Source organism: Mirounga angustirostris, unplaced genomic scaffold, assembly GCF_029215605.1.
Source record: "Mirounga angustirostris isolate CCGP_5_RB_7025 unplaced genomic scaffold, mMirAng1.0.hap1 SCAF_10, whole genome shotgun sequence".
NCBI lineage: Eukaryota > Metazoa > Chordata > Mammalia > Carnivora > Phocidae > Mirounga > Mirounga angustirostris.
In genome coordinates, this window is record NW_026991718.1 from 127,834,527 (window position 1) to 127,860,811 (window position 26,285).

Sequence of the window (26,285 nt, forward strand, 5' to 3'; positions counted from 1 at the left end):
TTATTTACAACCCTAAGCCCAGCCTGATTTTGCTCCACGAATGCAACATAAAAAAAAAAAAAAAAAAAAAGGACGTCATAGGAAAAATTAGAACTCTGGACTTCCCTATACCTCTTCACCGTTTTTAGGATTTTCCTCATTCGGATTTCCTCATTGGGTCTACACAAACCTGCCAGGGGTGTGTGTGTATGCGGGGGAGGTGGGTCAAACTTAGAGCATTTACGAATTCCCTGGGCGGGTTATTTTAAAAGCTGCTCCTGGGAGGAAAAGGACCACTACACCCGGTTTCCCTAATTCCCAGGACTCTCCGCCTGGCGCAAACAAGATGCTGGAATTAGGGCGGCCTTGGGGGCGGGCGCTTTGGTCTTTAAATGAAAGGATCCCCTGGACGGCCGTTCTCTATCCTGGAGGCTGGAATCACCCGCGGAGCTTTAAAACCTACTGATGCCCAAGCCCCACCCCCGGGATTCCGGCTGAATCGGCCGGGGTGAGGCCTGGCTTCCGGGCTTTGGAAAGCTCCCCGGGGCTTTCTAAAGTGCTGTGGGGGCTGGGAACCGTGGCTCCGCCCGGATTCCAACAAAAAGGGGTGGTCTATACTGGCGGTTCTCAAACTCGGCTGTATGGTGGCATCACCAGGCGAACTTCAGAAAATACTGGTGCCCAGGTCCCAACCCTAGAGACTGTGTGTGAGCGGGACTTTGGAGGGTTTAAGGGTCCCAGGTGATTGCAATCTGCAGGCGGGTTCGAGAAGCTTTGCTTTACCAGGTGCTGCGAGGGCCGGGCGCAGTGAGCGCCGCGTGCCACTGGGTGGCGCTGCCCACTCGGCCCGGCGTTCGGGGAGGCGCGCGGGGCCGCGGCCGGGTGCGCACCTGCCCCGCCTCCTCCAGGCGGGCCACGGGGCATGCAGCCCGTCGGGGGCGGGGCTCCGAGGCCGGGATGCGGCCCCGGGTTCCCCGGCAGCCTCCGCCAGCTGGACCCCGTCGCGCTCCTGATGCTGCTCGTGGACGCCGACCGGCCGGAGCCCGTGCGCAGCGGGGCGCGCGAGCTCGCGCTCTTCCTGACCCCCGAGCCCGGGGCCGAGGTAGGGGACGGGGGATGGCAGTAGGGGAAGCCGGGTCTCGGGGTTGGGGGGTCTGGGCCCTCGCACCCCGGGGCAGGAAAGGGTGGGTGCGGCCTCCGGAGCGCCGGGACCCGAATCCTTGGCGTCCGCGCCGCATCCTCTCGCACCCGGCGCACGGGCCCGAGGGCCGCCTCCTTTGCCGAGAGGTGATGCCTGGCGCCCCCCGAGATCCGCGGCAGGTCGCGCCGCTCCCTCCTCCCGCCGACGAGGCCCCCGGGGACCCAGACTCGCGTCGCATCCCGACCAGGGCCCCCAGCATCGGCGGGGACGGGGGAGCGAGGCGCGCTCGGAGCTGCTGCCCTTTGCCAGGCGAGGCCCTGGGGAGGCCGGCCCCGGGTCCTGCCCCCGGCCGGGCGCTCAGCCCTCTCGGCTCCGAGCCGGGTGCAGAGGCCCGGGAGGCGGCGGGCAGGCTGCGTCTGTGCGGGGAAGCCCCGGGCCTTGGTCCTGCTGTTGCTAAGAGGGAAAATACCTCGTCTCTGTCGGTACTTTCTATTTTAAAAGCACAGAATAAAAAGTGGATCTGAAACTAGGCCCTTCATCTTCCAGCTGAAGCCAGTCTGTTACCAGTGCCGTGAAAAAAGTTATTTATCCAAGTCCGCCAGGAGTCATTTAAGGCTTGAATTCAACTCATTCTCTTTTTAAATCTCAAAAGCAGGACGGAAGTACAGCCAATAAAGGGTGAGCACCCTCTCCTTTTTCTCTGCGTCCCCAACTCCAGTCCCCAGAGATAACCATCACCAACAATGTGGTGTACCTCATCCCAGACACTTAAAAAATGCATTTACTGGGCGCCTGGGTGGCTCAGTTGGTTAAGCGACTGCCTTCGGCTCAGGTCATGATCCTGGAGTCCCGGGATCGAGTCCCGCATCGGGCTCCCTGCTCAGCAGGGAGTCTGCTTCTCCCTCTGACTCTCCCCCCTCTCATATAAATAAAATCTTAAAAAAAAAAAAATTTAAAAAAATGCATTTACAAACGTGGGTATGCATATATATTAATAATACTGTGTGTTATTTTTTGTAAAACCCCACCTGATACTGTAATACTGTTCTGCAATTTGCTTTTTTCCACTCAAAATAGCATGGACAGATGGGGAGTGATTGCTAATGATGAGGTACAGAGCTTTTCAGGGTGATGAAAATGTTCTGGAATTAGTGGTGATGGTTGCACAACTTTGTGAATATACTGCAAAGCACAGAACGGTACACTTCTAAAGGGTGAATTTTATGATACGTGAATTACATCTCAACTTTACAAAATAGCGTGGACATATTTTCATGTCAGAATGTATCCATGAGAGCTGTCCAATAGAAATATAATCTGAGCCACAAATATGAGCCATTCGTGTAATTTGAAATGTTCTGGGAGCCACATAAAAAAGGAAAAAGAAACGGGTGAAATTAGTCTCAATATACTTAAAGTAACAGTGCCTCCAAAATGTCAATCGTTTTAACATGTAATCAATGTAAAAAAAATTTTAACGAGATTTTTACTTTTTTTTTGGTACTAGGTTTTCAAAATCAGGCTTTTTATGTTTTTATTTTTGAAAGTGAGAGAGAGAGAGAGAGAGAGAGAGAGAGAGAGAGATGGGGAGGGGGAAGGGCAGAGGGCGACGGAGAGAGCATCTTAAGTAGATTCCACTCCCAGCCCAGAGCCCGTCCTGGGGCTTGATCTCATGATCCCAAGATCATGACCTGAGCTGAAATCAAGAGTTGGACACTTAACCGACTGAGCCACCCAGGCAGCCCCACATCAAGCTTTTATATTGAACCAGCCACATTCTAAGTGTTCGATAGTCCTGTGAGGCTGGTGGCTTCCGTGTGGGAGAGCGCAGGTCTCTATCGTTCTTTGTCTTCCTAGTATCCCCCAAAGAAGTAACAATTACTCCTGTTTCCTGGGCACATACTATGTCCCAAACCCTGTTGCCACCGACCCAGTGGCCAGGAGGTTTTTAGGTCGATTTTACAGCTGAGGAAACGGAGGCCCTCACAGGATCAGTGCCATCCGCTGGAGGGACTGTAACTTATGACCTCTGCCCCCAGGGACGGGCGTTCGGGTTGTCTACAGTTTTTCACTGGTTCAAGGAATGTGAGTGTCTTTCTCGTTCCTTCTCTCCCTTGCTCTCAGCAGAGAGATGTCATTGTGCCCAGCGGCTGAACCTCAGCTTCATTTTGTCTCTATTAGGAACAGCCTTCAAGAGAAACTGCGGGTATTAACTTCATTTTCTCACTCAGGGCTCTCTTTAACTCAGACACGGGCTGGCTCACACTCATTTGTGAGGGATGTAATGAAGAGCCCAGCTCCCTGTAGCTCGGTGCAGCAATAAACCCACTTAGAGCACTATCTGAAGTTTATTTACCAGAAGAAGCAGAAACTGCTGGAGCAGAGTCACTTGCAACCTCTACTTAAAGATTAATTCATTAGTGGGTCCCCACACTGAGGTTGTTTGCAGCTGGGTCAATGAGCTGGAAAAGGGAGATCTGGTTTGGGAACAGGCCTGGGCAGCTGGGCCCTTCTCCCGGGGCCACTTCTGGCTTTTAAATGGATCCCAGACCAGCCGACTCCAGTCCTAGGGGTGTCCTGGGGGTTCCCAGTGAATGGGCCTGCTGCATGCAACACCTTGAACCTCTACTACGTACGTGCCAGGAGCTGGGGACAGCAGTGAAACATGCAGGGGCCCTGCTCTCAGGACACCATTGGACCACAGACACATCACACGCAAAAGCTCTAGGTGGTGATGCGGTGGTGTGGTAGAGGGTATCAGTGTGAGTCAGCAAGACAGGGGGCGGGCAAGGTCTCTCCAGGGGAGCAGAGACCTGAGTGGTACCCACTGAAGAATGTGCAAGAAAGAGGAAGCCCAGGGACCTGACTTTTTTTGGGGTGCAGTCAGGGAGGGCTTCCTTGAGGCGGCAGCATTTTAGGTTGAGCCCTAAAGTGTGAATGAGACCTGGCCAGGCTAGGAGGAGAAAAATCACCCAGGCAGAGGGAACAAAACCTGCAAAGGCCCTGGGGTGGGACGAAGCAGGGTGCCCTTCAGGATAGAAGAACAGCAGGTGGGAGGGGGAGCCATGGGAGGTGTGGCTAGCGAGGAGGGCAGAAGCCGTGCCCAGGACTGCAGTCTGTCTCCCAGGATCCAGGCGCTGCTGCAGGGTTGCACGCGACATCGGCGGGCAGGTGAGTGTTCTACTGTTTCCGGTGCCTTTAGGGTATTCTGTTCAACCAGTTTTTTGTGTGTTTTACTTTCTCTCTTTTTCTGGTTTGAACTTCCTCTTTCAGGAGGAGTTTCAGGGCAGTCTCCAGATGGCAGAGAGAGAGAGAGACATTTGCCTCTTGGGTGCGCTCTGATTTATGGGGGCAGGTCGCTCAGGGCGCTCCCAAATGGCTGAGCGCTGATACCCACCCACGGGTGAATTCCTGGCCAGGCTCTTTCAAAATCCTATTTGGTTCCTCTGCTGGGACACAGGACAGGCTTGTGAGGTTCATGGCCTGGATGGAAGGAAGTCAAGTCAGCACTTTCTCAGGCCCAGGGTCTCTGCTTGAGTGAGCAGAGGATGATGGCAGAGAAAACACCTGGGTCTATTTTTTTTTTTAAGATTTTATTTATTTATTTGAGAGAGAGAGAGAGTTAGCGAGAGCAGGAACACAAGCAGGGGAGTGGGAGAGGGAGAACCAGGCTGCCCGCCGAGCAGGGAGTCCGACACGGGGCTTGATCCCAGGACCCTGGGATCATGACCCGAGCCGAAGGTAGACGCCCAACGACTGAGCCACCCAGGTGCCCCAACACCTGGGTCTTTTAACTGCATGTGGACTAGATCAGCAGTTGCAAACTGGTGGCCCCCAGTGCTGAATCTGGCACTCTGATGTGATTGGATCTGTCAACGTAGGGTTTCTTAAATGGAGGATTCTCATGAAAAACTCTGAGTTTCTGGTTTATTTAAAATATTAGGCAGTCTGTTGTTTTGTTTTGTTTTTAAGTAAGCTCTATGCCCAATGTGGGGCTTGAACCCACCACCCCGAGTTAAGAGTCACCTGCTCCACCAACCGAGCCAGCCAGGTGCCCCTCAGTCAGCAGAGCAGGTGACTCTTGATCTCAAGGTCATGAGCTCAAGCCCCACGTTGGGCGTAGAGTCTACTTAAAAAAATGAAATAAAACATTAGCCGGTCTGGTAGGTCTGGGTCCCTGTTTGCCACAGTCCGCACTCCTCCCTGTTGTCTTCCCCGTACCGAAGATAGCATCAGTTACCATTTACTTTTGTGCTTGAACTTTTGATTTTTCTGTCGTCTTGTAGGGGAAAAAATGGAACGACTTCCCCAAACCATGTGTTTGGACTAAAGTAGGAAAATAAACTAGCCAAAGATGCCCTGGAGTTTCATGAAAAAAGACATCAAAGAGGCTGTTTCTTTGTGAAAGCAAAGGATACTCTATTATGTCCATCCTGCAAACACCATATGCTTATGCCCACCCCCCCCCAGCATGTGTCCTGCCCTTGTGACCTGCTGGTCCACTTTCCGAGTTCAAGTGGGGGATGTTCAGATGCCCTGTCTCCAGATGGAGTTCTGTGTTCATTTATTCCTCAGATCTTCATGGTGAGCCCGCTGTGTGCCAGGCACTGTGCTGGGTGGGGTACGAGGGAGAGGCCTGCAAGGCCGAGGGGTGCCTGCCCTCAAGGACTGGTGCTGCAGTGAGGGAGGTGAGCAGACAGTCATGATCAAACAGAGTCATTAAATGGTGCTCAGTGCCATGGAGGAGACAGTGGAGGGACGATCACAGACGCCCAGGGAGGCTTGGAGGGAACCACCAGGCAAACCTCCAGCAGCGCGTGCATGGCCGAGGGGCAAACGTGAGGACCGGGGAGTGGGTGGACCTCGGCGGCCAAGGGCGAGAGTGGGCAGGGCGAGACCAGGGCCTAGGGCCAGGGGGAGGGCTCTGGATTCGATCCTAGGGTCCTGGCCGTGAGCAGGGGTGCGCTGGCCCTCAGCAGGGGAAAGCCGTGATCGGGTTCCTGGCCTCACGGCTGCAGGGCTGGAATGTGTTTGTAGAGGCTGGAGCGGGAGCAGGGGAACCACAGATGTGGTCGTCCAAGGACACGTGGCCTGAGCTGGCCATGTTCCCTGAATCAGAACCTTTGGAGGTGTGAGGGGCCAAGGCCAAGGCGGGTACTTGAATGGGGCAGCCTCTCTCAGAAGGAAGTTCCTGTCTTTCTACCCAGTGGAAGGGGTCATCCCTGGGTCTGAACATCCTGCGGAGGGAGTCAGCTCTGGGTGGCAGCGCCCGGCTCCAGGGGAGAAAGGCGAGGTGCACGGAGGTGTGCGTGGTGTATAAACAACGTAAACAGCAAAAAACCCACACCTATTTCATGCATCTATACATAGAAGATGAAGTCAAAGCAGTCTCCAGGGGTGGGGCAGGGCATAGCCAAGGTCGAGAGCGCCGATATAGGGCATGGTACCCAAACTTTGCGGAAGGTTGGAGTCATCTGGGGATCTTCAAAAAAATCATTCTGGTGCTTACCACGTGTACCACCCCCAGCAGCCCCCCCAAACCCCAGGTAGTCTGATCTCACTGGTATGAGTGCCCCCTGGACACTGGCATTCTGAAAACTCTCCAGCAGGGTTTTAAGCCTGGAGTGACCTAGACTGATGGGTGTGTTGGACAATCAGTGTGGTTGCTGATTATGGGGGGCCACCTGTGAACAAGGCCCAGGGCTGGGGGGCTGGGCTGGTAAACACTCCCCTGGGGATTCTGATGGCCAGCCTGCTTCCAGCGGCAGCGCCACGAGGGGGCCCGTCTGTCCTGCCTGCTGCTTTGTCCACAGCACCAAGTGACTTGGTCCATATCAGTTAAAGAAACATCCTTTATGGCTATGTGGACCCCCCCCCCCAATCCTGCTCCTGCCCAGGCCTCGTGGTGGGGCGGGGGGGGGGGGGGCGCGGGTTCTGAAGCCGCTCGGCCTGGGGTCGGACCTCGGCCCTGTGCTCAGTGCCCCTCTGCACCTCGAAGGCTCATCTCATACGGCGGTTGGGGGGTTGGATGAGCGAATCCACAGGCGATGTGTGGCATGGGGTCTGGCCCGTGGTCAGCAGGCTGGGCACATCAGCTGCAGTTGTTCATTCACTCATTCTACAGGCGTTGGTCGAGCAGGTGCTGGGTGCAGACACCTTCCCAGGTGCTGGGAGGGAGAATAGGTGAGAGATACTTTTGTCCTTAGGGACAGCAGGTGTGGGGGTTGATGCACAATAATTGTTCGGTACAGTGTTGGGCAGTGGGAATTTCGGCCCTTTCGAGCGGTTCCCTGGTGCTGAAGATCGTGAGTTTTCACTCACCAGCACGGCCTCGTGGAGGCCTGGAAACCCGGTGTCCACTCTTTGCCCTGCGTACGTGATTCCAGTTTTGGGTTTGCAAAACAAGGTTGCTGAGCCCATGGTCCGCATGAGCCACAAGTTTGCCTAAAGCTGCCTTGGGTTCTGAATCATTCCTTGGTGCAAGTGTGACGGAAATGTGGCCTCAGTGTTCTTTGCAAGTGAACTGCAGTTCGTTTTGCTCTTAAAATAAGTTTTGTTTTAAAAAATAAAACGTGGGGCGCTTGGGTGGCTCAGTCGTTAAGCGTCTGCCTTCGGCTCAGGTCATGATCTCAGGGTCCTGGGATCGAGCCTCGCATCGGGCTCCCTGCTCCGCGGGAAGCCTGCTTCTCCCTCTCCCACTCCCCCTGCTTGTGTTCCCTCTCTCACTGTGTCCCTCTCTGTCAAATAAATAAAATCTTTTAAAAAAATAAAATAAAAATAAAAAATAAATAAAACGTGTCTGCATACATCACAGAATTCCAAGGTCCCAGTGGCCAAGGAGTGGTTAGGGAGCTTCCTCCCCCCCAGTTCCCCCGCCCCTTGCTGCTCAAGCGGAGGCCACCGCTGTTCCTGTCCGTGTCCCCTTCCCGCAGGCATCACAGGTCCTTCCCCAGCCCCACCTGTAGCCTTCCATTGGTGTATCCTGCTTCTTTCACTCAGTATGTCTTGGAGATCTTCCCATATGAGCACATAGAGAGCTGCCCGATTATTTTTAGCTGCTCAACAGAATTGCATTGTCTGGATTTCAGTTCAGGCAGCCATTTCTCTACTGATGGATGATTAGGTTACGTGGATTCTTTACTCCCACAAAACCTGTTGCAAGAGGAGCTCTGTCCACACATCATTTTGCGTTTGTGCAAATATGACTGTCAGATAAATACCTCGTGGGGGAATTCCTGGGTCCAACGGTACCTGCATTCTAAATTTTGGTTGCTGTTGCCAAATAAACCCTTTTAGAAACCAGGGTCAGGGCAAGCGTGGTAGAGTGGCTCAAACCTTGAGGTCAAGGGTCCCTCAAGGCCTGGATGGGAACTCTTTTTTTTTTTTTTTTAAGATTTTATTTACTTATTTGACAGAGAGACAGCGAGAGAGGGAACACAAGCAGGGGGAGTGGGAGAGGGAGAAGCAAGCTTCCCGCCGAGCAGGGAGCCCGATGCGGGGCTCGATCCCAGGACCCCGGGATCATGACCTGAGCCGAAGGCAGACGCCAAACAACTGAGCCACCCAGGCACCCCTGGATGGAAACTCTTGTTTGCCCCGTTTTGGGGCCCGAGAGGAAGGAGTTCCCGTGTCCCCTCTTGGGAAGTGGGTTGTCTCCGGACGCGTCGGGTCCGTCCAGGCCCCAGCTCCCCGGGGGCCCTTCCATCCTGCGCACAGAGACGAGGCTGTTCTTTCTGCCTCCTGTCGGGCTGGCGGAAGAGTGGACGCGGACATTAACAAGGCCTTTACTTTGCTGTCATCTGAAGGGGCCCCCACGACTGCTTTGGGAGAAGAGGTGACATTCCTGTTTGCGTGCCCAGGGCGAGGGCAGGCCCCACGGTCCTTCATTTTGGCCCCGGTCGGTCGTGTCCTTGGGGACCCTGGGCCCACCCAACCGGAGGAAGCCCAGGGGGCAGGCAGCAGGCGTGATGTCGGCAGAAGCCGAAAAACCCGCCCTGGAACTCGGCTCGGCTGCAGGTGGGTGTCCTCTGGCTGGCACTGTGATTTGATTTGAAAAATGCTAAGTAGTTGCCAAATTCTAAAAAAGAGGAGTTTTCTCATAAAAAATCCAATGTCTGTCTTCTCTGAAATATTGCAACAGAAGAGGTCTTCAGTGGCCCTGTTCCTGGCCTGGCCGAACGGGCCTTGTGCTTTCCTAGGAGGGTTCTCGTGTGCACGTGTGCATGCGTGTGTGTGTAAACCGCGTTATTGCGATATAATACATATACCATACAATTAAAGTGTGCATCTTAATGGCTTTTTGTGCAGCCATCAACCCAAATCAAGTTTAGAACATCTTCATTACCCCCAGAAGAAACCCTGTATCCCTCAGCTCCTATTCCCTGATGACCCTCATTGGTCTACTTTCTGTCTCTATAGATTTGGCTATTCTGGACAATTCATACATGCTTACTTTTTATTTATTTTTATTTTTTAAGATTTATTTATTTGAGAGAGAGAGCATGAGCAGGGGGAAGGGCAGAGAGAGAGAGAGAAGCAGACTCCCTGCTGAGCGCAGAGCCCCATGCGATGCAGGGCTCCATACGGGGCTCGATCCTACGACCCTGAGATCATGACCTGAGCTGAAGCCAAGAGTCAGACGCTCAACCAACTGAGCCACCCGGGTGCCCCATATATCCTTGTGTTTTAAAGACACAAGCCAGAGGTTTAAAGGCCACACTCAGCCTGCAGACAGGTTTGTTTGGCTGTCATACTGTGTTTTAATTTGGGGGGTTTTGAATTCTCAAACTGGGAAAGGTTGCATAAATTCCTGGGTCACTGTCTGTCTTGAACGAAACAGGTTTGGCACATTCCCACCTGGTTCACTCTCTGGGGTCCAGTAGCAGCCGCCCTCTTTAGATGGGGAAGGGGTCTCCTGTTAGCCACAATCCCCACCCCTCCCTGTTGTCTCTCTGCCTGGAAACTGGGTATTAGCTGCCACTCACTATCCTGTGTTTGCTCTGTGTTTCTTAGAGAAAAGTAGAAGGTCTCTTTCAAAAGTGAGAAACCGAAAATAAGCAGTGTGCAGAAAGCATATTCCCTTGTAGTCATTTCCTGCCTGGCTTCTGTGTCCACTGCATTGGAAGGCGGTAGGGTCCCAGTTACAACCGTCTTTTGTATGGGTATGGCATCTCACCGAGAGTAACCCAGAGAAGTTACTTCATTGACCCTTCTTAGCTTCCATCTCAAGACAGAGTCTGAGGATTGTCTTCCCCCAACTTTCAGATGGTAAACCAGGGCACGGAGATGTCAGAGTATAGTTAAGACCACACAGCATAACATGCAAGGGTGGGGCTGGAGCGCGGTCTGGGCTGCAGTTCTCAGGCTGTAGCCCCGCCAGGAAGGCTTGTTTCTTCCTCCTTCCCTTGCTCATTTTTCTTTTCTTCCCCGCTCCCTTCTTCCCTCCTTTCCTGCAACAGGTGTTCTCTGGGCACTGTACTGGTTACCAATTGCCAGGTAACAAACTAGCCCAAGTCTTCGTGGCTGAAAACAGCCACCATGTTATGGTACGTGATTCTGCAGGTCTGCGGGGCTCCCCTGAGCGGTTCTGCACCCATAGTGCTGGCTGGGCTCAGGGGGCTGCATTCTGCTGGAGCCTGGCTGTACGCAACATGGCCTCACTCATGTCAGGCAGTTGGTGCTGGCTGGGGCGCCTCAGTCCTCCACGCGGCCACTCTTGTCCTGTGGTCTCTCCAGCAGCATTGCCTACACTAATTCACATGGCCATTGTCTTCCGAGAGGGTGAATCAGATGCTGCAAGGGCTCTTGATGTCACAAAGCATTGCTTGCAGCCGTTTTATTGGTCAGAGCAAGTCACGGGCCAGGCCAGATTCGGGGGGAGGGAAGAGTGGATCCCACCTCTTCCTGGGCAGGGTGGCAGAATCAGATTGCACAAAGGTATGCAGACGGGAGAGAGTCAGAGGGACAGCTCCGCAAGTGTGAGCCACCTACTAGGTGTCAGGCATTGCTCTAGGCCCTGGGAATGCAAAGGTGAATGAAAGGCACTAAGACCCCTGCCCTGTATGAGCTTTTATTTGGGTGGAGGAAGATGACACGAAACAGGCAAAATGTATAAGATGTTAGACAGTGATAGAGGCTGAAGAGAGAAATAAATTGGTGCAGGACAGGGAGTGGTGGGGACTACAAGGCCAGGGAAGGCCTCACTGAGGAGAGATGGTTGAGCAAAGACCGAAAGGAAGTGTGCAGTGAGCTTTGTCAATAATGGGAACAGCAGGTGCAAAGGCCCTGGGGTGAGGATGTGGTTGGTGTAGTTGATGGGGAGTGAGCTGTGGACAGTGAGGTCAGAGAGCAGATGGAGGGTCCAGATGGCGTGGGGCTGGTGAGGCATCTATTAGGTGTTTGCTGAGGGAGGTGGAGGACAGGGGAGGACTTTTTTTTTGTTTCTAATTCAGATATAATTCATGTAACAAAACATTTACTATTTTAAAGTATACGGTTCAGTGGGTTTTAGTCCATTCACTATGTTGTGCAAACATCACCATGACCTTGTTCCAGAGCATTTCCGTCCCCCAAGAAAGGAACCCCATGGCCGTTAGCACTTCTTCCCTCATTCTCCTGCTGCCCATTACCCCCCAGCCAGTGATCTGCTTTCTGTCTCTGTGGATTTGCCTCTTCTGAACATTTCACCTAAAAGGAATCCTGTGATACTTTGCGTTTTGTGTCGGGCTTCTTTCACTCAGCTTCATGTTTTCGAGGATTATCCATGCTCTAACATGTATCAGGTCAACATTCCTTTTTATTGCCACATAATATTTCTTTTCTTTTTTTAAAGTTTTTATTTATTTGTTTGACAGAGAGCACAAGAGGGGCAGAGGCAGAGGGAGAAACAGGCTCCCCGCCAAGCAGGGAGCCCGATGCAGGACTCAATCCCAGGACCCCAGAATCATGACCTGAGCCGAAGGCAGATGCTTCACTGACTGAGCCACCCAGGCGCCCCTGCCACATATTTCCATAGCGTGGACGTGGCACATTTTGTTTGTTCATTCATCACTTGATGGACCTGAAGTTGGTTCCACTTTTCGGCTCTCATGAATAATGCACACGTTTTCGTAAGAACATCGTGTTCCCAGTTCCCTGGGCTGTGTTGCTGGGTCACAGGGTAACTTCATCTCACCTTCTGAAAGAGTGCCAGACTGGGGTCCACAGCAGGGCGCCGGGTCACACGGCCCCCAGCGGCGTGCCAGGGTTCCAGGGGCTCCCGACGCTTAGTGGCATTTGTCATTGTCCAACTTGCAGCTGTAGGGGCTCCGGTGGCCGCGAGGCCGGACGGCGGAAGACTTCCCACCGACGAGGGCTTTGGTGTCGACAGAGGAGTAAGCGGAAGCGGGGGCCAGCGAGCGAGGACTGTGCCCAGTGCCAGGGGGCGAGGGGGGCGGACAGAAGTGGTGGGCTTCGGGCCACGGTCCGAAGGCGGCCCAGAGAGGATTTGCAAACACATTGGATGGGCCGGGCTGAGGAAGGAAGGTGCGTCAAGGATGCTCCCAGGTGCGGGCGCCTGGGTGGCTCAGGTCATGATCCCAGGGTCCTGGGTTCGAGTCCCGCATCGGGCTCCCTGCTCAGTGGGGAGCCTGCTTCTCCCTCTTCCTCTGCCTGTCTTAGAAAAAAAAAAGGTTGCGCCCAGGTGTCTGGCCTGAGCAATGGACAGTGGGGTTTCCACTTGCTGAGTTGGAGAAGCCCATGGTGGAGGGTCTGTTCGTGGGGTTTTGGGTGCCCGTCACTGGTGGGCCGGGGCCGGCCCCGTTTTGGCTCCCTGGCATGCCCAGCTGGGAAGCTGGGATTGGCACTTGGGGAGTTTGATGTAAGAAAGGAGATGCCATGATTCACGTGTGTTAAAAATGCCCACCCACCGGCCCCGCTGGCCGTGCCCTGAATGTCACTCCAGGCGAGCCATTTGCCTTCCCCTCGGAGTGGGACAGTTTATGCCCAGGGAAGTGCACAGGAGGGCAAGGGCATTCATTTCGCTGACGGGCTGGTGAACAAGGCGTGTGGGCTGCTGCCTGCAGGACTCTCATTTCTGAGGCCACTTCGGGGATTATCTTGAGAGAAAATTGTCCTGTGAATGATTTGTGGGCATGATGGGGTGGCTAATCCTGAGCTCCTTCCTGTTGGCTGGGAACGTCTCCGGGCTCGTTTCTCCTTAGCTGGCCAGTCAGCAAATGCTTTCTCAGCTCTCTCCTGCACTGGGGCCCTGCCCCAGGTTGGGGGGGAGAGGTGGGGGATGGAGACTCTAGCTGACAGGCAGCAATAAAGGGGACACATCTCCCCTCCTCTCCAAAGAGCCTCTTCGTAGTTATAAACTTCAGCTCTTCAGAGTGCTCAGGGTCAAATCTGGCTTCAGAGTTTATTAGCTGTGTGACCTTGCGCGAGTGACTTAAGCTCTCTGGCCCTCTGTTTCTCAGTCCATAAAAAGGGGGAAATTATAGCCCCTACTGTGTAGAGGTCTTGTGAGAACCAAATGAAATAATCCCTATATTAACAATTAGCCATTGTTTGTTTTTTTTTTTTTAATTTATTTTTTGACAGAGAGAGACATAGCGAGAGAGGGAACACAAGCAGGGGGAGTGGGAGAGGGAGAAGCAGGCTTCCCGCCGAGCAGGGAGCCCCATGCGGGGCTCGATCCCAGGACCCTGGGATCATGACCTGAGCCGAAGGCAGACGCTTAACGACTGAGCCACCCAGGTGCCCCAGCCATTGTTTTTTATTATCTAGTGAGAGAGATACATAAAGCAACCACTTATTATGCACCTGTGTGTCAGCCCTCTGTCAACTGATCAGACCACGTTCATTATGTGAGGTTAACGTCCTAACAACCTGCCAGACCGCTGTGAAGGCAATGTCACAGGGGAGCCGACCAAAGTGCAGAAGTCACACCCTTGAATGAAGGTCCCACGGTTGGCAAAAGAGAGGATGGGATTTGAACCCGGGACTGACTAGCCTCCTTCCCGAACCCTCCAGGGTAGGGGGAGATGTGCTTCCTCTGAGCAAAGAGCTTCAAGCCCCGCCGGGGAAGGAGGTGGCCCGTCCAGCTGGGGCGAGGGCATCCGTGTCCCTCTGCAGTTTTTGCCTCCCTCGGCAGGTCTGGGGTCTGGGGTGTCTGCACCTGCACCCTGGGGGGAGCCTCCATCTGTGCCCATCTGTGCCCTTCTCCTGCTTCATCCCCCCCTCTGCGAGCAGAAGGAAGCGAGCAGAAGGAAGCGACCAACCTTCCTGTCTCCCATCTCTCTGGCCTCTTGTCTCCTTCCCTCCTTAGCGCATTAAAGGCTTCTTTTCCCGTGATCTTACTTTTTGGGGGGCGGAGAGAACTTCCTGTGTGTCTCTCAGTCCTCCCTCCGCTGTAGTCCCCTTCCTTGTCAAGCCTCCCCCGTGCAGGCACAGAAATAGTCCCAGCTGCAAGATGAAGGTTCCAGAGTTTAAAATTGCAACTCGGTACTATTTTTACTCCAGCCAGAAAGATTTTTATTTATTTATTTATTTATTTTTTTGCACAGCCATTGATTTTGTGGTGTTAGCAATGGCTCCTATCACAAGCAGCAGGCCCCGGCAGGGCATCACCCTCTGTCCCGGGACAAGCAGGCGATGAGGGGAGGTGTCGGGGCACAGGTACCAGGCCTGCCCAGAAATGTCTGGGGTTGCCTCCCTGGAGCGGAACCGTCTGGCCCGGGTAAGCCCGAGCAAGTGGCTCACGTTCTCGGCGACCTTTCTTGCTAGATGCCTGGTCATTACAGAAACAAAACAAAACCGAAAAGAGGTATTTTAGAAGTCCTGAACACGGTACATACTTGAGCGGGGAGAAAAAAGGTTCAAACTAATTTTTGCACAAGTGATTTAAACGGGGTTGTAAACTGGCGGACCCTTTCAAGGTCATGTTTGGCTTGGCCCGTGCTTGGCAGGACATGAATCCATGCTACCATTTAAAAATTGGGACATTTTCCATAACATTAAAATTTCTGGCTTCTCTTGAAAAATGGAAGGCTCTGGCAGCCCCACCTCTGTGTTTACTGATGGCTGCTGGATGTTCTAGATTTGGGCAAGCACCTTCAGATCGCCGCAAAGCCCCGGCAGCCTGCTTTACTCCTTGATGTCACTCATGACGTCACTACCCAGCCCTGGTACCTCGAGGTTTGAACCCTTCAGATAACATAAAGCACTCGAGTCTCCCTTTGTTAGACACTGTTCCCCAATTCCTACTCCCCAGGGCCAAGGAAGCACCATTAATAGGTTGCCAGATAAACTACAGGATGCCCAGTTCAATTTGAATTTCAGATTGAATGATCATTTAGTGTAAGTACATCCCCTAACTATTAGCAGTTTGGTCTGTATGGTTCCAGGCCTTTCTGGTAAACCACGTACGTCCTTCGTGTGTTGGTATAAGGATGGGTTTCTATTTCTGCCTCTTCTGCCTCTTGTGTTAACTCTCCGTGGTGTTTGTTAGGGGGTGTTTCTCACGGTTTCTAAGAGCTTTGAGGCTGTGGACTCAAGCCCAGTGGGAATCCTGGCCCCACCACTTGCTAGCTGTGTGACCTCGAGCAGGCTTACCTCACCCCTGAGCCTCAGTTTCCTCATCCGAACAATGGGATAATAAGGGTAGCTTTGTCCTGTTTCCTGCTAGTTTTCATTCTTCTCCTCTCTCGTGAAATCTGCACGGAGTGGATGGGCCATGGTGGCTTTAACCAGGCCTCGGTCCACAGGCTGAGTCAAGATTGTGGCCAGCTTATGATGATTTTAAATGAGGCTAGGAGAGGTTTTGAAAAGGGAAAGGAGGTCTGAAGGGAACTGGGCAGATAATCTTAAGATTAGTTTGCTTTAAAAAAAAAAAAAAAACACAACAATGAAGGGCGTTTGTCTCCCTGGAAACCACTTGCTAATCTCCAGGATATTGTCTCTTTTCAGGCGAAGGAGGTGGAGGAGACCATCGAGGGGATGCTCCTCAGGCTGGAAGAGTTCTGCAGCCTGACTGACATGGTGAGTGTCTGCCTGGGAGGCGTGGATTTAGGCCCAGGCCAGACTCCAGGCCCTTCCTGGAGTTTTCTGGGGAAGCCATTTTGGTGGTGATTTAGCAACCAGAAGGAATGGGGCAGCGGCCAGCGGTGAGGGGAAAACCACGCGCACACTCTCTCACACTCTCTCGCGCTCTCTCAACACCAAGGCTTCCTGAGGCGGCCATCTTGAGAACGCCCATCCCCCCCAGAGGGCGCTTATTCCACCGAGGAGCCCGGAGTGGGCCACCAGGTGGCACTCTCGGGCACCGATGCGGGGAGCCGTTCAGCGGGGATGCTAAGACTATATTTAACTTTCCTCGGCTCTGCGCGGTCCGCCAGGCAAACATGGAGACGGCCAGGAAATGGCTTCAGGCCTGCAAGGCCTAGAGGAGCCTCTGGCCCAGGCTGTAGCCCGAGGCGGGGTTGGGCGTCAGGTTCCTTCCCGAATCCTTTTGCTCTCTCGGCTTTTGCCTCCCACTCTGTTCTGTTGGATCAAATCCCCTTGGCTGGGTGGAGAAGAAGATGGAAGATGGTGCCTTAGGCCCAGAAGACAAGGTCTCCACCCCAAATCCTGTAAAAAAAAAAAAAAAAAAAAAATCTCCTCTAGATCCTCGTGTCCCCAGAACTGTAGCTAGCCAGGTGTGGGGCCCTGAGGAGCCATGATAGAATTTTCTGGAAGCTCCCAGCAGCCTGGGTTTAAGGCTTCTGCCCGAAGACCCGAAAGGTAGAGCTCCATATTGTGATCAGGCCCTGCCTCTCCCTGGAGCAGAGGAAGCCCCGCTGGACCCAGTGGGGTAGATTTGTGCCCCTGTGAAGCACGTGTCTGGAGACGTGTTTGTGAGAGCCCAAGGGTAAAACACTAACAGCAGACTGGACGTTTATTGAACACCTACTTGGTGCCAGACGCGGTGTGAAGCGTGATGTCCGTATCACCCCATTTCTCCTTAAAGCAGCACAAGGCAATGGGCACCGTGTCATCCCCATTCATTCAACAGACCTACCTCGTGCCATCCTATGGGGACACAACAGTGACCAAGACAGAAATGTCCTCAAGAGAACATGTGTGTGTTTTTCTCTTGAGAACCAATTTTCTAGTTTGGGTGTGGGTCCAGGTGGGAGCCAGGGATGAGACAGACTTTGAACAGCCCAGATAGTCCTTTCTTCATCACCAGCCATTGGGCACCTTCCCTGACTGGGCGCCATGGTGAGCCTGAGGGTGCAAAGAGAGTCAGCTTCGTCTCCCTTCCCCCTGCTGCGGGAGCCCCCTGTGTGTGACCAGGGCTGTCACCCAGTGTTGAAAAACCAGCCTGAAGGTGTGTTCCAGGTGCAAAGGGAGACTGCAGAGGTCTTGAAGAGGGAGAGAGGGTCTAGAAAGAACTGGGCACATGATCCTAAGACTCAATTTGCTTAAAGAAAAAAAAAAAAAATGAAGAGCAGAGGCGTTAAATTCTGCCTGGGAAATTGGGAAGGCTTTGCAGAGCAGGTGGTGATTAATTTGGGGCTTGAAGAAGGAACAGAAATAATTCAGCCGCTGGGGAGGGTGAGCGTCCAGACAGAGGCACCGACCCGTGGGTATGGTGTGCTGGGCGCAGTGTGGACCCTGGGGGCCCACAGGCAGGGGGCGGATTTGGAAGATGGGTGGACTGGTGGCCCAGGGACACTCTGTTCTCAAGTTCAGCCACCCTCCTCCTTGAAAGGAGACCCATTACCTGCCTGAGGGGAGAGCTTGGGGCAGGAGTCAGCCTGGATGGGGAGAGGTGCCCGGCCACCCTGCCTTAGAAATCGCCAAGGCTTCTGTGTGTGTGTCACCTGGAGGCCAAGGGGTCAGGCAGCGCTGACAAGGCCCTCCTCGAACCAGAAGGCTGGCGATGCATTTCTGCAAAGATTTTAAGACTGAGATCATGCACATGACCCACGGACCCAGTCCCACCTACAGATATGTTGGATGTTTCTGGAAGGAAAAGAAAAAGGAATTTGCTGCTGACGTTTATAGAATGTCATGCAAAAAATCAGGATTTCTGGCTTCTTTTGGAAGAGCAAAGATCTGGCTCCCCTGGGGTGCGTGGGCCCACCTGGCCGGCATCGGCCAGAGTGGTGTCGTGGTCACCCCGCTGTGGACAGCGCGTGAGCTCTCCAGCGGTCGCCGTCCACTGCTCCTGTGAGGGGCTCCCCGACTCCAGGGCCACCTGCCAGGTACATCCATCACGTGCTCGTGTGTTTTATGACAGAGTGTGTTTCTCAGTACTTTGGGCCCTACTGAAAGCAAGCAAATGAAATGAGACCAAGAGGGTCCTGTGTTTTAAGAAAGGGAACAGAGTGGGTTTCCCATGGGGGGGACAACCATTTCATGAGTGTGTTTGTAAACGAGTGCACCTGCATTAAGAGAATGTGTCTGGTATGATGCTTTTGTGGCCCCCGCAACAGTGCTCAGTGCTGACGCCGTTTAGATTCTGGAAATCCTCCTGCCCCAACAGCTGAGGCTCAGTTTACCTGGTGCATCTGTGCACGTGGCACGGAGAGAGGCGTCCAGCTCTCAGCCTTGGCTTGGAACCTCCTTTTCTCGTTTGATCCAAGCTAGGGATGAGTGGGGGCCTCTGGGGAGCAGGTGATGTCACACCATGGACACTGTCCCCTGGGTCCCTGCGTTGGCCTTTGGAAACACTGACCAAGTTAGAGGTCTGAGAGAGGCCAGGCTCCCTGGTACACAGTCCAGAGGGAAGCCGCTCCATTTCTGATCACATCAGGCTGTTAGGAACGAGAGTCCGGCTTCCTGTCTGATGAATTAACTCCACAGCCAGCCTGTCCTTGATCGCTCTATGTGACTGGAATTCACGACCCTGTGCCTGCCACCTGTTTAGACCTTAGATATAATGCTGGTAGCTGCCACTTTGAGCTCTGACTCTGCCTGCTGTGGGGCCTTGGGCACAGCCCGTCCCCTCTCTGTACCTTTCTTTTCTCTTCTGTAAAATGGACATAATGGTCCTGATTGTCTATGGCTGCATCGAACTACCCCAGAACTTAGAGGTGTGTGTTATGCGGGCCAGGGCAGGGCCCAGAGGGGACGGTGCATCTGAGCCACGTGCCACTCGCTGGGGCAGGGATGTCCAGGTGGCTCCTTCTCTCACTCATCTGACATCTGGGCTGGGAGCGCTGCGCGGCCGGGGACCGGTTGGTGTAACTTCTCCCCACGCAGCCTCTCCTCGGGGCTGGCCTGGGCTTCCGTAGCGTGGCGTCTGGCCTCCCGAAGCAAGCATTCCAACAGAGGGGAAGTGGAAGCCGCCAGGTCTCCGGAGGGTTGGGTATGGAAACTGACGGTCTCACTTCTGTCATATGTTACTGGTCACAACAGTCAACACACCCAGATCCGAGGGGAGAGGACACAGACCCCACGTGTCCATGGAAGGAATGGGAAGAATTTGTAGCCCTCTTTAATCTACCGCAAACGGTATCCTTCTCCTCAGAGTTAGGGTGCGGACTCGATGAGGCGGGGATGTGCTCGTTCCGTCCTCTAGACTGACCACAGTGAAGAAGACCGACGGTAGCAAGTGCGGGCAAGCGTGGAGCAGCAGAAACACTTGTTCACGTGCTGGTGGAAACGCCAGATGGCACAGCTGCTTTGGAAACGGTGTGGCAGGTTCTTACGAAGTCACACGTGCGCTGACCCTACATCCCAGCAATTGTAAAGCGAGGTAGTCACCCAAGAGAGATGAAAGCGAGGGTCCACAGAGACCCGTACACAAATGTTCCGGAGCAGCTTCGTTCACGATGCCCCGAACCAGAAGCAACCCAAATGCAAAAGAACAAAGCGCCCCGAACATCATGGGTGCCTCACAAACGTGAAGCCCAGGGGAAGGAGTCAGACACAGATTTGCATGGTGGTGGAAGCCAGATCGTGGTCCACTCTGGGAGGGCGGTTGTGACCGGGGCCTACTGGGCTGATGGGATGTTCTACACGTTGGCTGGGGTGCTGTTGATGCAGATGAGGGCACACATACACATTCGTCCAGCTGCCCGCTTAAGGCCGAGCCCTTCGCCGTCTGTCATTTCCTACATTCAAATGAAAATAACTGCTTAGCAGGATGCTGGCTCTGTGGGAGGTGACCCATGCATGGTGGCTCGTCATTATCAAAGCACCAGAAGGTCGTGACGCCGGTGAGGATTTGTACGGCCTCCAGCTCAGTGCCCTCTGGAGTTTGGGTACCTTGTCCGAGCCCTCAGAACCCCACCCCTGGCAGGGAGCAGACTCTTACTTCGCTCACATGGATGGAGAAAATTCTTTGTTGGCCTTGGTCCAGCACTTGCATTTGGCATTGGTGTGTGTTCTTGGGTCAAGTGCATTTGGCTCTCCTTCCTGGAGGCCCTGAATCATCCTGGACAGCCGTCTCTGCTCAGTGATAACCCCCACATCCGCTGCCCAGACTTCTGGGCTCTGGAGGCCAGCTCCGGGGAGGTGGGTAACCAGGCTGGGGAAGGGTCTGCCAGGTCCTCAGGCCAATAAACCCTGCTGGGCGTTCGTCCTGGCAGAGGCTCAGCCAGCATTGATTCTTCACTGACCTCTCTTTGCTCAGATGCATGTGACATGATGGTGTGAAGTGGGTGTGAGGAAAGAAATGTGTTGCTTTCCTTTGACTCCCCTGCAAGAAGAGAAGCGCCCAGGGCTGCCATGGACGCCATGCTGGGAGACTCTAGGGAGCGGTAGGGACTATGGTTAACCAAAGGGGGCAGCTGTACCCAGCTCTAGCCGATTGCTGTCACATGGGACACAGACTCAGGGCGGCCAGGTCCTCTGCTTTTTCACAAGAAGCTAGAAATCTGGGCTTCTCGGGAAATATCCTTCATTTCCGATTGTGGCACCTGGTGTGGGTGCGCTTTGGTTTTTCTCAGACATGACGCAGGCTGACTCTGCAAGGCCTGGCAGAACATGTGCACAGACCTCTGGTGTCACTGGTGGCCTCAGACCAACCTGGATAGGAACCTTCCATCTGCCACTTGGTAGCCTCGTGACCTTGGGCCGTCGCCATTTCGTTTTCCTGTCCTTGCTCATTGTCCTCAGCCACGAAAGGTTGAAGATAAAATCGTTTCTGATTCACAGGGCCTGTTCTCAGCACGTGGCGAAGGTTCGTGGGGTGCTGGCCTTGTGCCCCTCCCACCCTTATTTTCCGCCTTCCAGTTCCCAGCTCAGGGGAACCACAAGAAAGGTTTGGGGGCCTTTCAGACCCCCAGGATTACTCTCTACTTTCCCCCCACGCGTGGAGGGGGGGCTAGCTCCCCATGGCCTGCAATTCCAGTAATCGGAGAGGAGCCTTCAGAGAGGGGCCTTCTTGCCCGGCCCCAGATGCTCTCTTCCTTGGGTTCCTTCAGAGCTAGAGGAAGGAAAGGACGTGCTCCGTGAATCTCCTCTCTGCAGCATTCCCTTCTCTCTGGTGGGTGGGTCACTAGGACCAGGCCCTCCTGATTTTCTTTGTTCTCACCCTATTCGTTTTTTTAGAAATTAGCAGAAAGAAAAGATTTGCGTTTGATCCACTGTGTCCCGACCCTGCTGTGAGTTATCTACTCTTCGTTGAGTCACTGAACCTTGGTGATTTCTCCAGTTTAACCTTGTGGGGGGGAGGGGATGGGTCTGTCTAGAGATTTGGCCTTGGGGGAAGAAAGGGAAAATATTGAGGGCTTTTTCCTGACAAGGGGCAAAAATGCGGTGCCTACAGGAGCCAGGCAGGATCTGGACCTGAGTGAAGGGGGCAGGGGGTGAGGCATTAGGGAGGGGTGGCGACTGTGTCACCAGGGAGCTCATGCCCCACCTGGAAGTTGCCGCCACTGCTCAGCCCAGCCTTCCGCGCCGGGGAGACTTAGGCCCAGTGTTGCCAGAGGGGCTGACTTTTAAGACACCTTGTAAAGCCCCACTTAATCACTTGAGTATTTTATTTATTTATTTATTTATTATTTTTTATTTTTTTAAAGATTTTATTTATTTATTTGACAGAGAGAGACAGCGAGAGAGGGAACACAAGCAAGGGGAGTGGGAGAGGGAGAAGCAGGCTTCCCGCCAAGCAGGGAGCCCGATGCGGGGCTCGATCCCAGGACCCTGGGACCGTGACCTGAGCCGAAGGGAGACGCTTAACCACTGAGCCACCCAGGCGCCCCTCACTTGAGTATTTTAAAGCCATGTTTATATGTTTTGTTTTGCAATAGTTTTAGATTTGCAGGAAGAGAGCAGAGATGGTACAGCGGGTTCCCACACACCCCTCAGCCCCCCCCCCTCCCCCCAGGGTGAGCATCTCACATGGCCACAGTACCTTCGCGGAACTAGGAAGCCCACATGGGTGTGTTGCTCACTAAGCTCCACACTTGATTCTCCTTTCGCAGGCTCCCTACTGATTTCCTCTTTCTGGCCAAGTCCCCACGGGGCATTCGGTTGTCCTGTCCACTTGGTCTCCTCCTCTGTGACGTTTTAGTCTTTCCTGGCTTTTCGTGACCTTGGCAGTTTTGCGGAGCTCTGGCCAGGTATTTTGTAGAGGGTCCCTCAGCTTGGGTTTGTCTGATGGTTTTCTGGTGGTTGGACGGGGGTGGCGGGTTTCTGGAGAGAATCCACAGAGGTGGCATCATGTCAGGGGCGCTTGGCCCCCGTGGTCCCCTTCCCGTGGCCTGTGTCCCGTCATTTCTTCCTGACAGACTCTCATGGATTCCTGTTGTCCTTCGAGTTATAATCCCATATCGCCTTATGTATTCTCTTGTCCAGATTATTCCCGCTACGGCCATTTGGCTCTTTCCGGTTGGCTCCTGTGTAAACACTCCCTTACAGAGCGCCTGGCTGGCCCCATCACTGGAGCAGGCGACTCTCGATCTCAGGGTCGTGAGTTTGAGCCCCACACTGGGCATAGAGATTACCTAAGGAAAAATATGTTTAAAAACAACCAAAAAACACTCCCTTACGTTCTGGAACTGGAAGATTCTCCAGGGGCTTGTTTTCCCTGCCCCACCTCTAGAATCAGCCATTTCTCCTAAGAGCCCCGCTTGAATCTTAAAGTTGGAAATCAAGTCAAGTTAAAAAACTCAGACACTTTGCGAACCACACGAGGTGCATGTGTGGGCCCCATCCAGTCAGAGGTGGTCTTGTTTAACCTCCAAAGCATTCTTTCAAGAGAAGTACTGTATGGTCCCCATCTTATAGACTAGGAAACCGAGGCACGGGGAGGTCAGCGCAGAGACGGAGGCCAGGCGGCATGATGCCAGATGCCACCCTCTCAGGACCTGTCTGTGCCCTTGTGGGGCCAGGACGTGGGACAAGAATGTACCCAGGACGGTGACTTGGAGCCAGGTGCCCAGTGAGGTGGCAGCACCGTGACCAGAGGAGGGGGACCAGGAGGGAAGAGTTTGGTTTTGGACACTCAGGGAATGGGGTCGCTTCTGAGACCCAGGGCACATCCTGAAGGACGATGGGAGCAGAATTCCAGGAGAACCACAAGAAGAAAAAGGAGGAAAAGCAGATAGTTTTGCAGGCATTTTTGAAATTAAAATTTTGTGCTGAGTTGTCACTGTGTTAGTTATCGATTGTTGGTTAACACACTGTCCCAAAACTTTTGGTCCTCACTACTTGGCGGCGCCTGGGGGTCAGGCGTCCGTGCGGCCATGCTGGGTGGTCCCTGTGGTCCTCCTGGCAAGGTGTTGCTTCTGCTGGGGCAGGACCACGTCCAGCGAAGCCAGCAGTTATGTGCCTCAGTTCCTCTGTCCCTAGCCACGCGGGCCTCACTGCAATGGCAATTGGCTGGTGATGGAGAGGCCCGGTGAGAAAGAAGATGGGGGAGGGAGAGGGAGCGTGCATGAGCTAGAGAGAGAGAGAGAGAGAGAGAGAGAAGGCCAGCAAGCTGGGGGGACAGTCCTCTGGAACCCTGTCTCCAGAGTGACCGCTCTCCTTTTGGCTGAGTCGTCTCTGTTAGAAGCGAATCGCCAGGGCCGGTTCACGGTCCAGGGGAGGGGATCCCACAGCGGGCTTGAATACAGCAGGTGTGAATACCAGGAGGCAGTGGTCACTGGGGACCATGTCAGGAGCTGTGCCAAACACTTGTGCCAGATGTTCTCTCCTCACCTGCATGCCAAGGAAGCAAGAAGCAAAGGCAGGCTCAGAGGAGTGCGGTGACTTGCCCAAGGTCACACAGCTCACAGTGGGTAGAACCGAACTCAGACACCAGGCTGAGTCCTGCGCCCAGCTCCTGGTGTTCCCACTGGTGTTCTGTGACTGTCCCCACACCCCCACTCCAGCATGGCTTTGGAGCTTAGCTGAAAACACAGATTCCCAGCTGACCCCAGACATAGAAGGGCCTGGGAATCAGCATTGGAAAGGTCTCCCTCAGGGGGTCCCGATGCTCCCTAGCATCTGAGAGCAACTTTCGCCGCCTCCCTGCACCATAAGGAGATGCTAACGTGGAGATGGAATCTCTCTCTCCCACACACCGAGGGGTTAGGCTTGGTCCTTTGGCTCTTAAAGAAAATCGAGGCATAGGCGTCCGATTTCAGTGCCCCAGGGAAGGATGTGGCTTCGTAAAGGTCATAGCCACTTTCGGAGCCCTTCCAAGCAGAAGCAGTGGAAACTTAAAAGAGATGCTGTGTGGGGGGGGATGCTTAGCGCAGCGTCCACAGAGAAGGGCGCACTCGGATACAGGAAAGCTGTGGTTTTCATTCACATTATTAATGAATGTTAGTAATTATTATCGACTTATTAGTATCATTAATTTCAGGGCAGTGAAAACTTACCTCAACTTGGGTTTAGAGAAGAGATTTCGATTTCTTTCCATTTGCTCCAGTTGAGTGGTTTGGAAAATGGACCTCTTTCGTTTGGGACTGCTGTTGTCAGGTGTTTGTGGGGGCAACGATCGGCAGTTCAGTAAGTAACACCTGAGTAGGTCTGGGGCCCGAGAGGCGGTGGGCTATCCCTGTGCAGGATGCCGCTCGGCCTCTTGGCCATCCGCGAGGTCTCTGCAGACCCTGGGCGACCCAAGAGACTGGCTGGAGCCTGGGGTACCAGGGCAGAAGGCCTGATGAGCTGTTTTGTTTCTTGCAGATCAGGAGCGACACTTCACAAATCTTGGAGGAAAACATCCCGCTCCTTCAGGCCAAAGTGACAGAAATGCGTGGCATCTATGCCAAAGTGGACCAGCTAGAGGTGTGTCTGGGATCGTGAGCTTTCTTTGCGAGATCCGTGGGCTTGTTCTGGGTCTTTCATCCTCTCTTCTGAAATGCCAATCCGGTCTCGAGCACATCCGGCGTTAGACCCAGTGCAGGGGGTTGGTGGCCAAAGAGGGGCTGTGCTTACGTGGTATTTTTTTTTTTTTTAAAGATTTTATTTATTTATTTGGCAGAGAGAGAAAACAAGTAGGCAGAGAGGCAGACAGAGGGAGAGGGAGAAGCAGGCTCCTCGCCGAGCAGGGAGCCCGATGCGGGGCTCGATCCCAGGACCCTGGGATCATGACCCGAGCTGAAGGCAGCCGCTTAACCGACTGAGCCACCCAGGCGCCCCTTACATGGTATTTTTAAAAATATGACAAACACGAATTTATATAAAGTACCCCACTTAAAAATTAGGGTACTTTTTAAAATAAGAATCTGACTTTTAAGCCGCTTTTGGAAATTCAGAAGCTTTAACAGCACTTAGCCCACATTTCTTTAAATACTTTAAATACTTTAATCTCAAGGTTTATTTCTCGAGGTCTAAATACATGAAGTATACGCATCGTAAGTGTATGGCTCAGTGCATTTTTACACACATCAACTCCCATATGAGGATGACCCAAATTGAGAAGTAGAACGTTTCCAAGCCCTGGGCTGTGTTTTTGTAGAGCTAATGGCCGCCGCCCCTCAGATGGGGCCTGTGTCCTGCAGCTTACCACAGTCCCCACCGTGCCCTGTTGCCTCATTGCTGACTTACTTCACCCACATCTTATTTGCGGGAGCCCCGGGCTAAGCCCAGGGCATCTCGGTTTTCTCCTTGCTGCACTACAAAGTTGACACCCTCACTGTCCCATCTCCCGGAGGAGGAGCAGAAACTCCAGGAGGGAAGCCACTTTCCCGGGGTCCCACCACTCATGCCTGGAAGCTGGGACTTCAGCTGGCATCCGCTGGAGCCCAAGCTCTTC

At 53.6% G+C, this 26,285-nt stretch overlaps 1 protein-coding gene across 9 annotated transcripts in view; it reads left to right on the forward strand.

The window, feature by feature from the left end:
* The first annotated feature begins 553 nt into the window (after positions 1–553).
* Positions 554–26,285, forward strand: part of BCAS4 (breast carcinoma amplified sequence 4) — a 56,575-nt gene continuing 30,843 nt past the window's right edge. Inside the window, exons 1-5 of one of the 9 annotated variants that reach the window (XM_064573347.1) lie at positions 946–1,081; positions 1,667–1,798; positions 8,926–9,136; positions 16,070–16,141; positions 25,214–25,315. In XM_064573347.1, coding sequence (XP_064429417.1) covers positions 16,100–16,141; positions 25,214–25,315 — 144 coding nt within the window. In that variant the 5' untranslated portion in view covers positions 946–1,081; positions 1,667–1,798; positions 8,926–9,136; positions 16,070–16,099. Of the gene's footprint in view, positions 1,082–1,666; positions 1,799–8,925; positions 9,137–16,069; positions 16,142–25,213; positions 25,316–26,285 lie in introns of all 9 variants that reach the window. The other 8 variants (XM_064573348.1, XM_064573349.1, XM_064573345.1 and 5 more) reach the window with 8 other exon arrangements.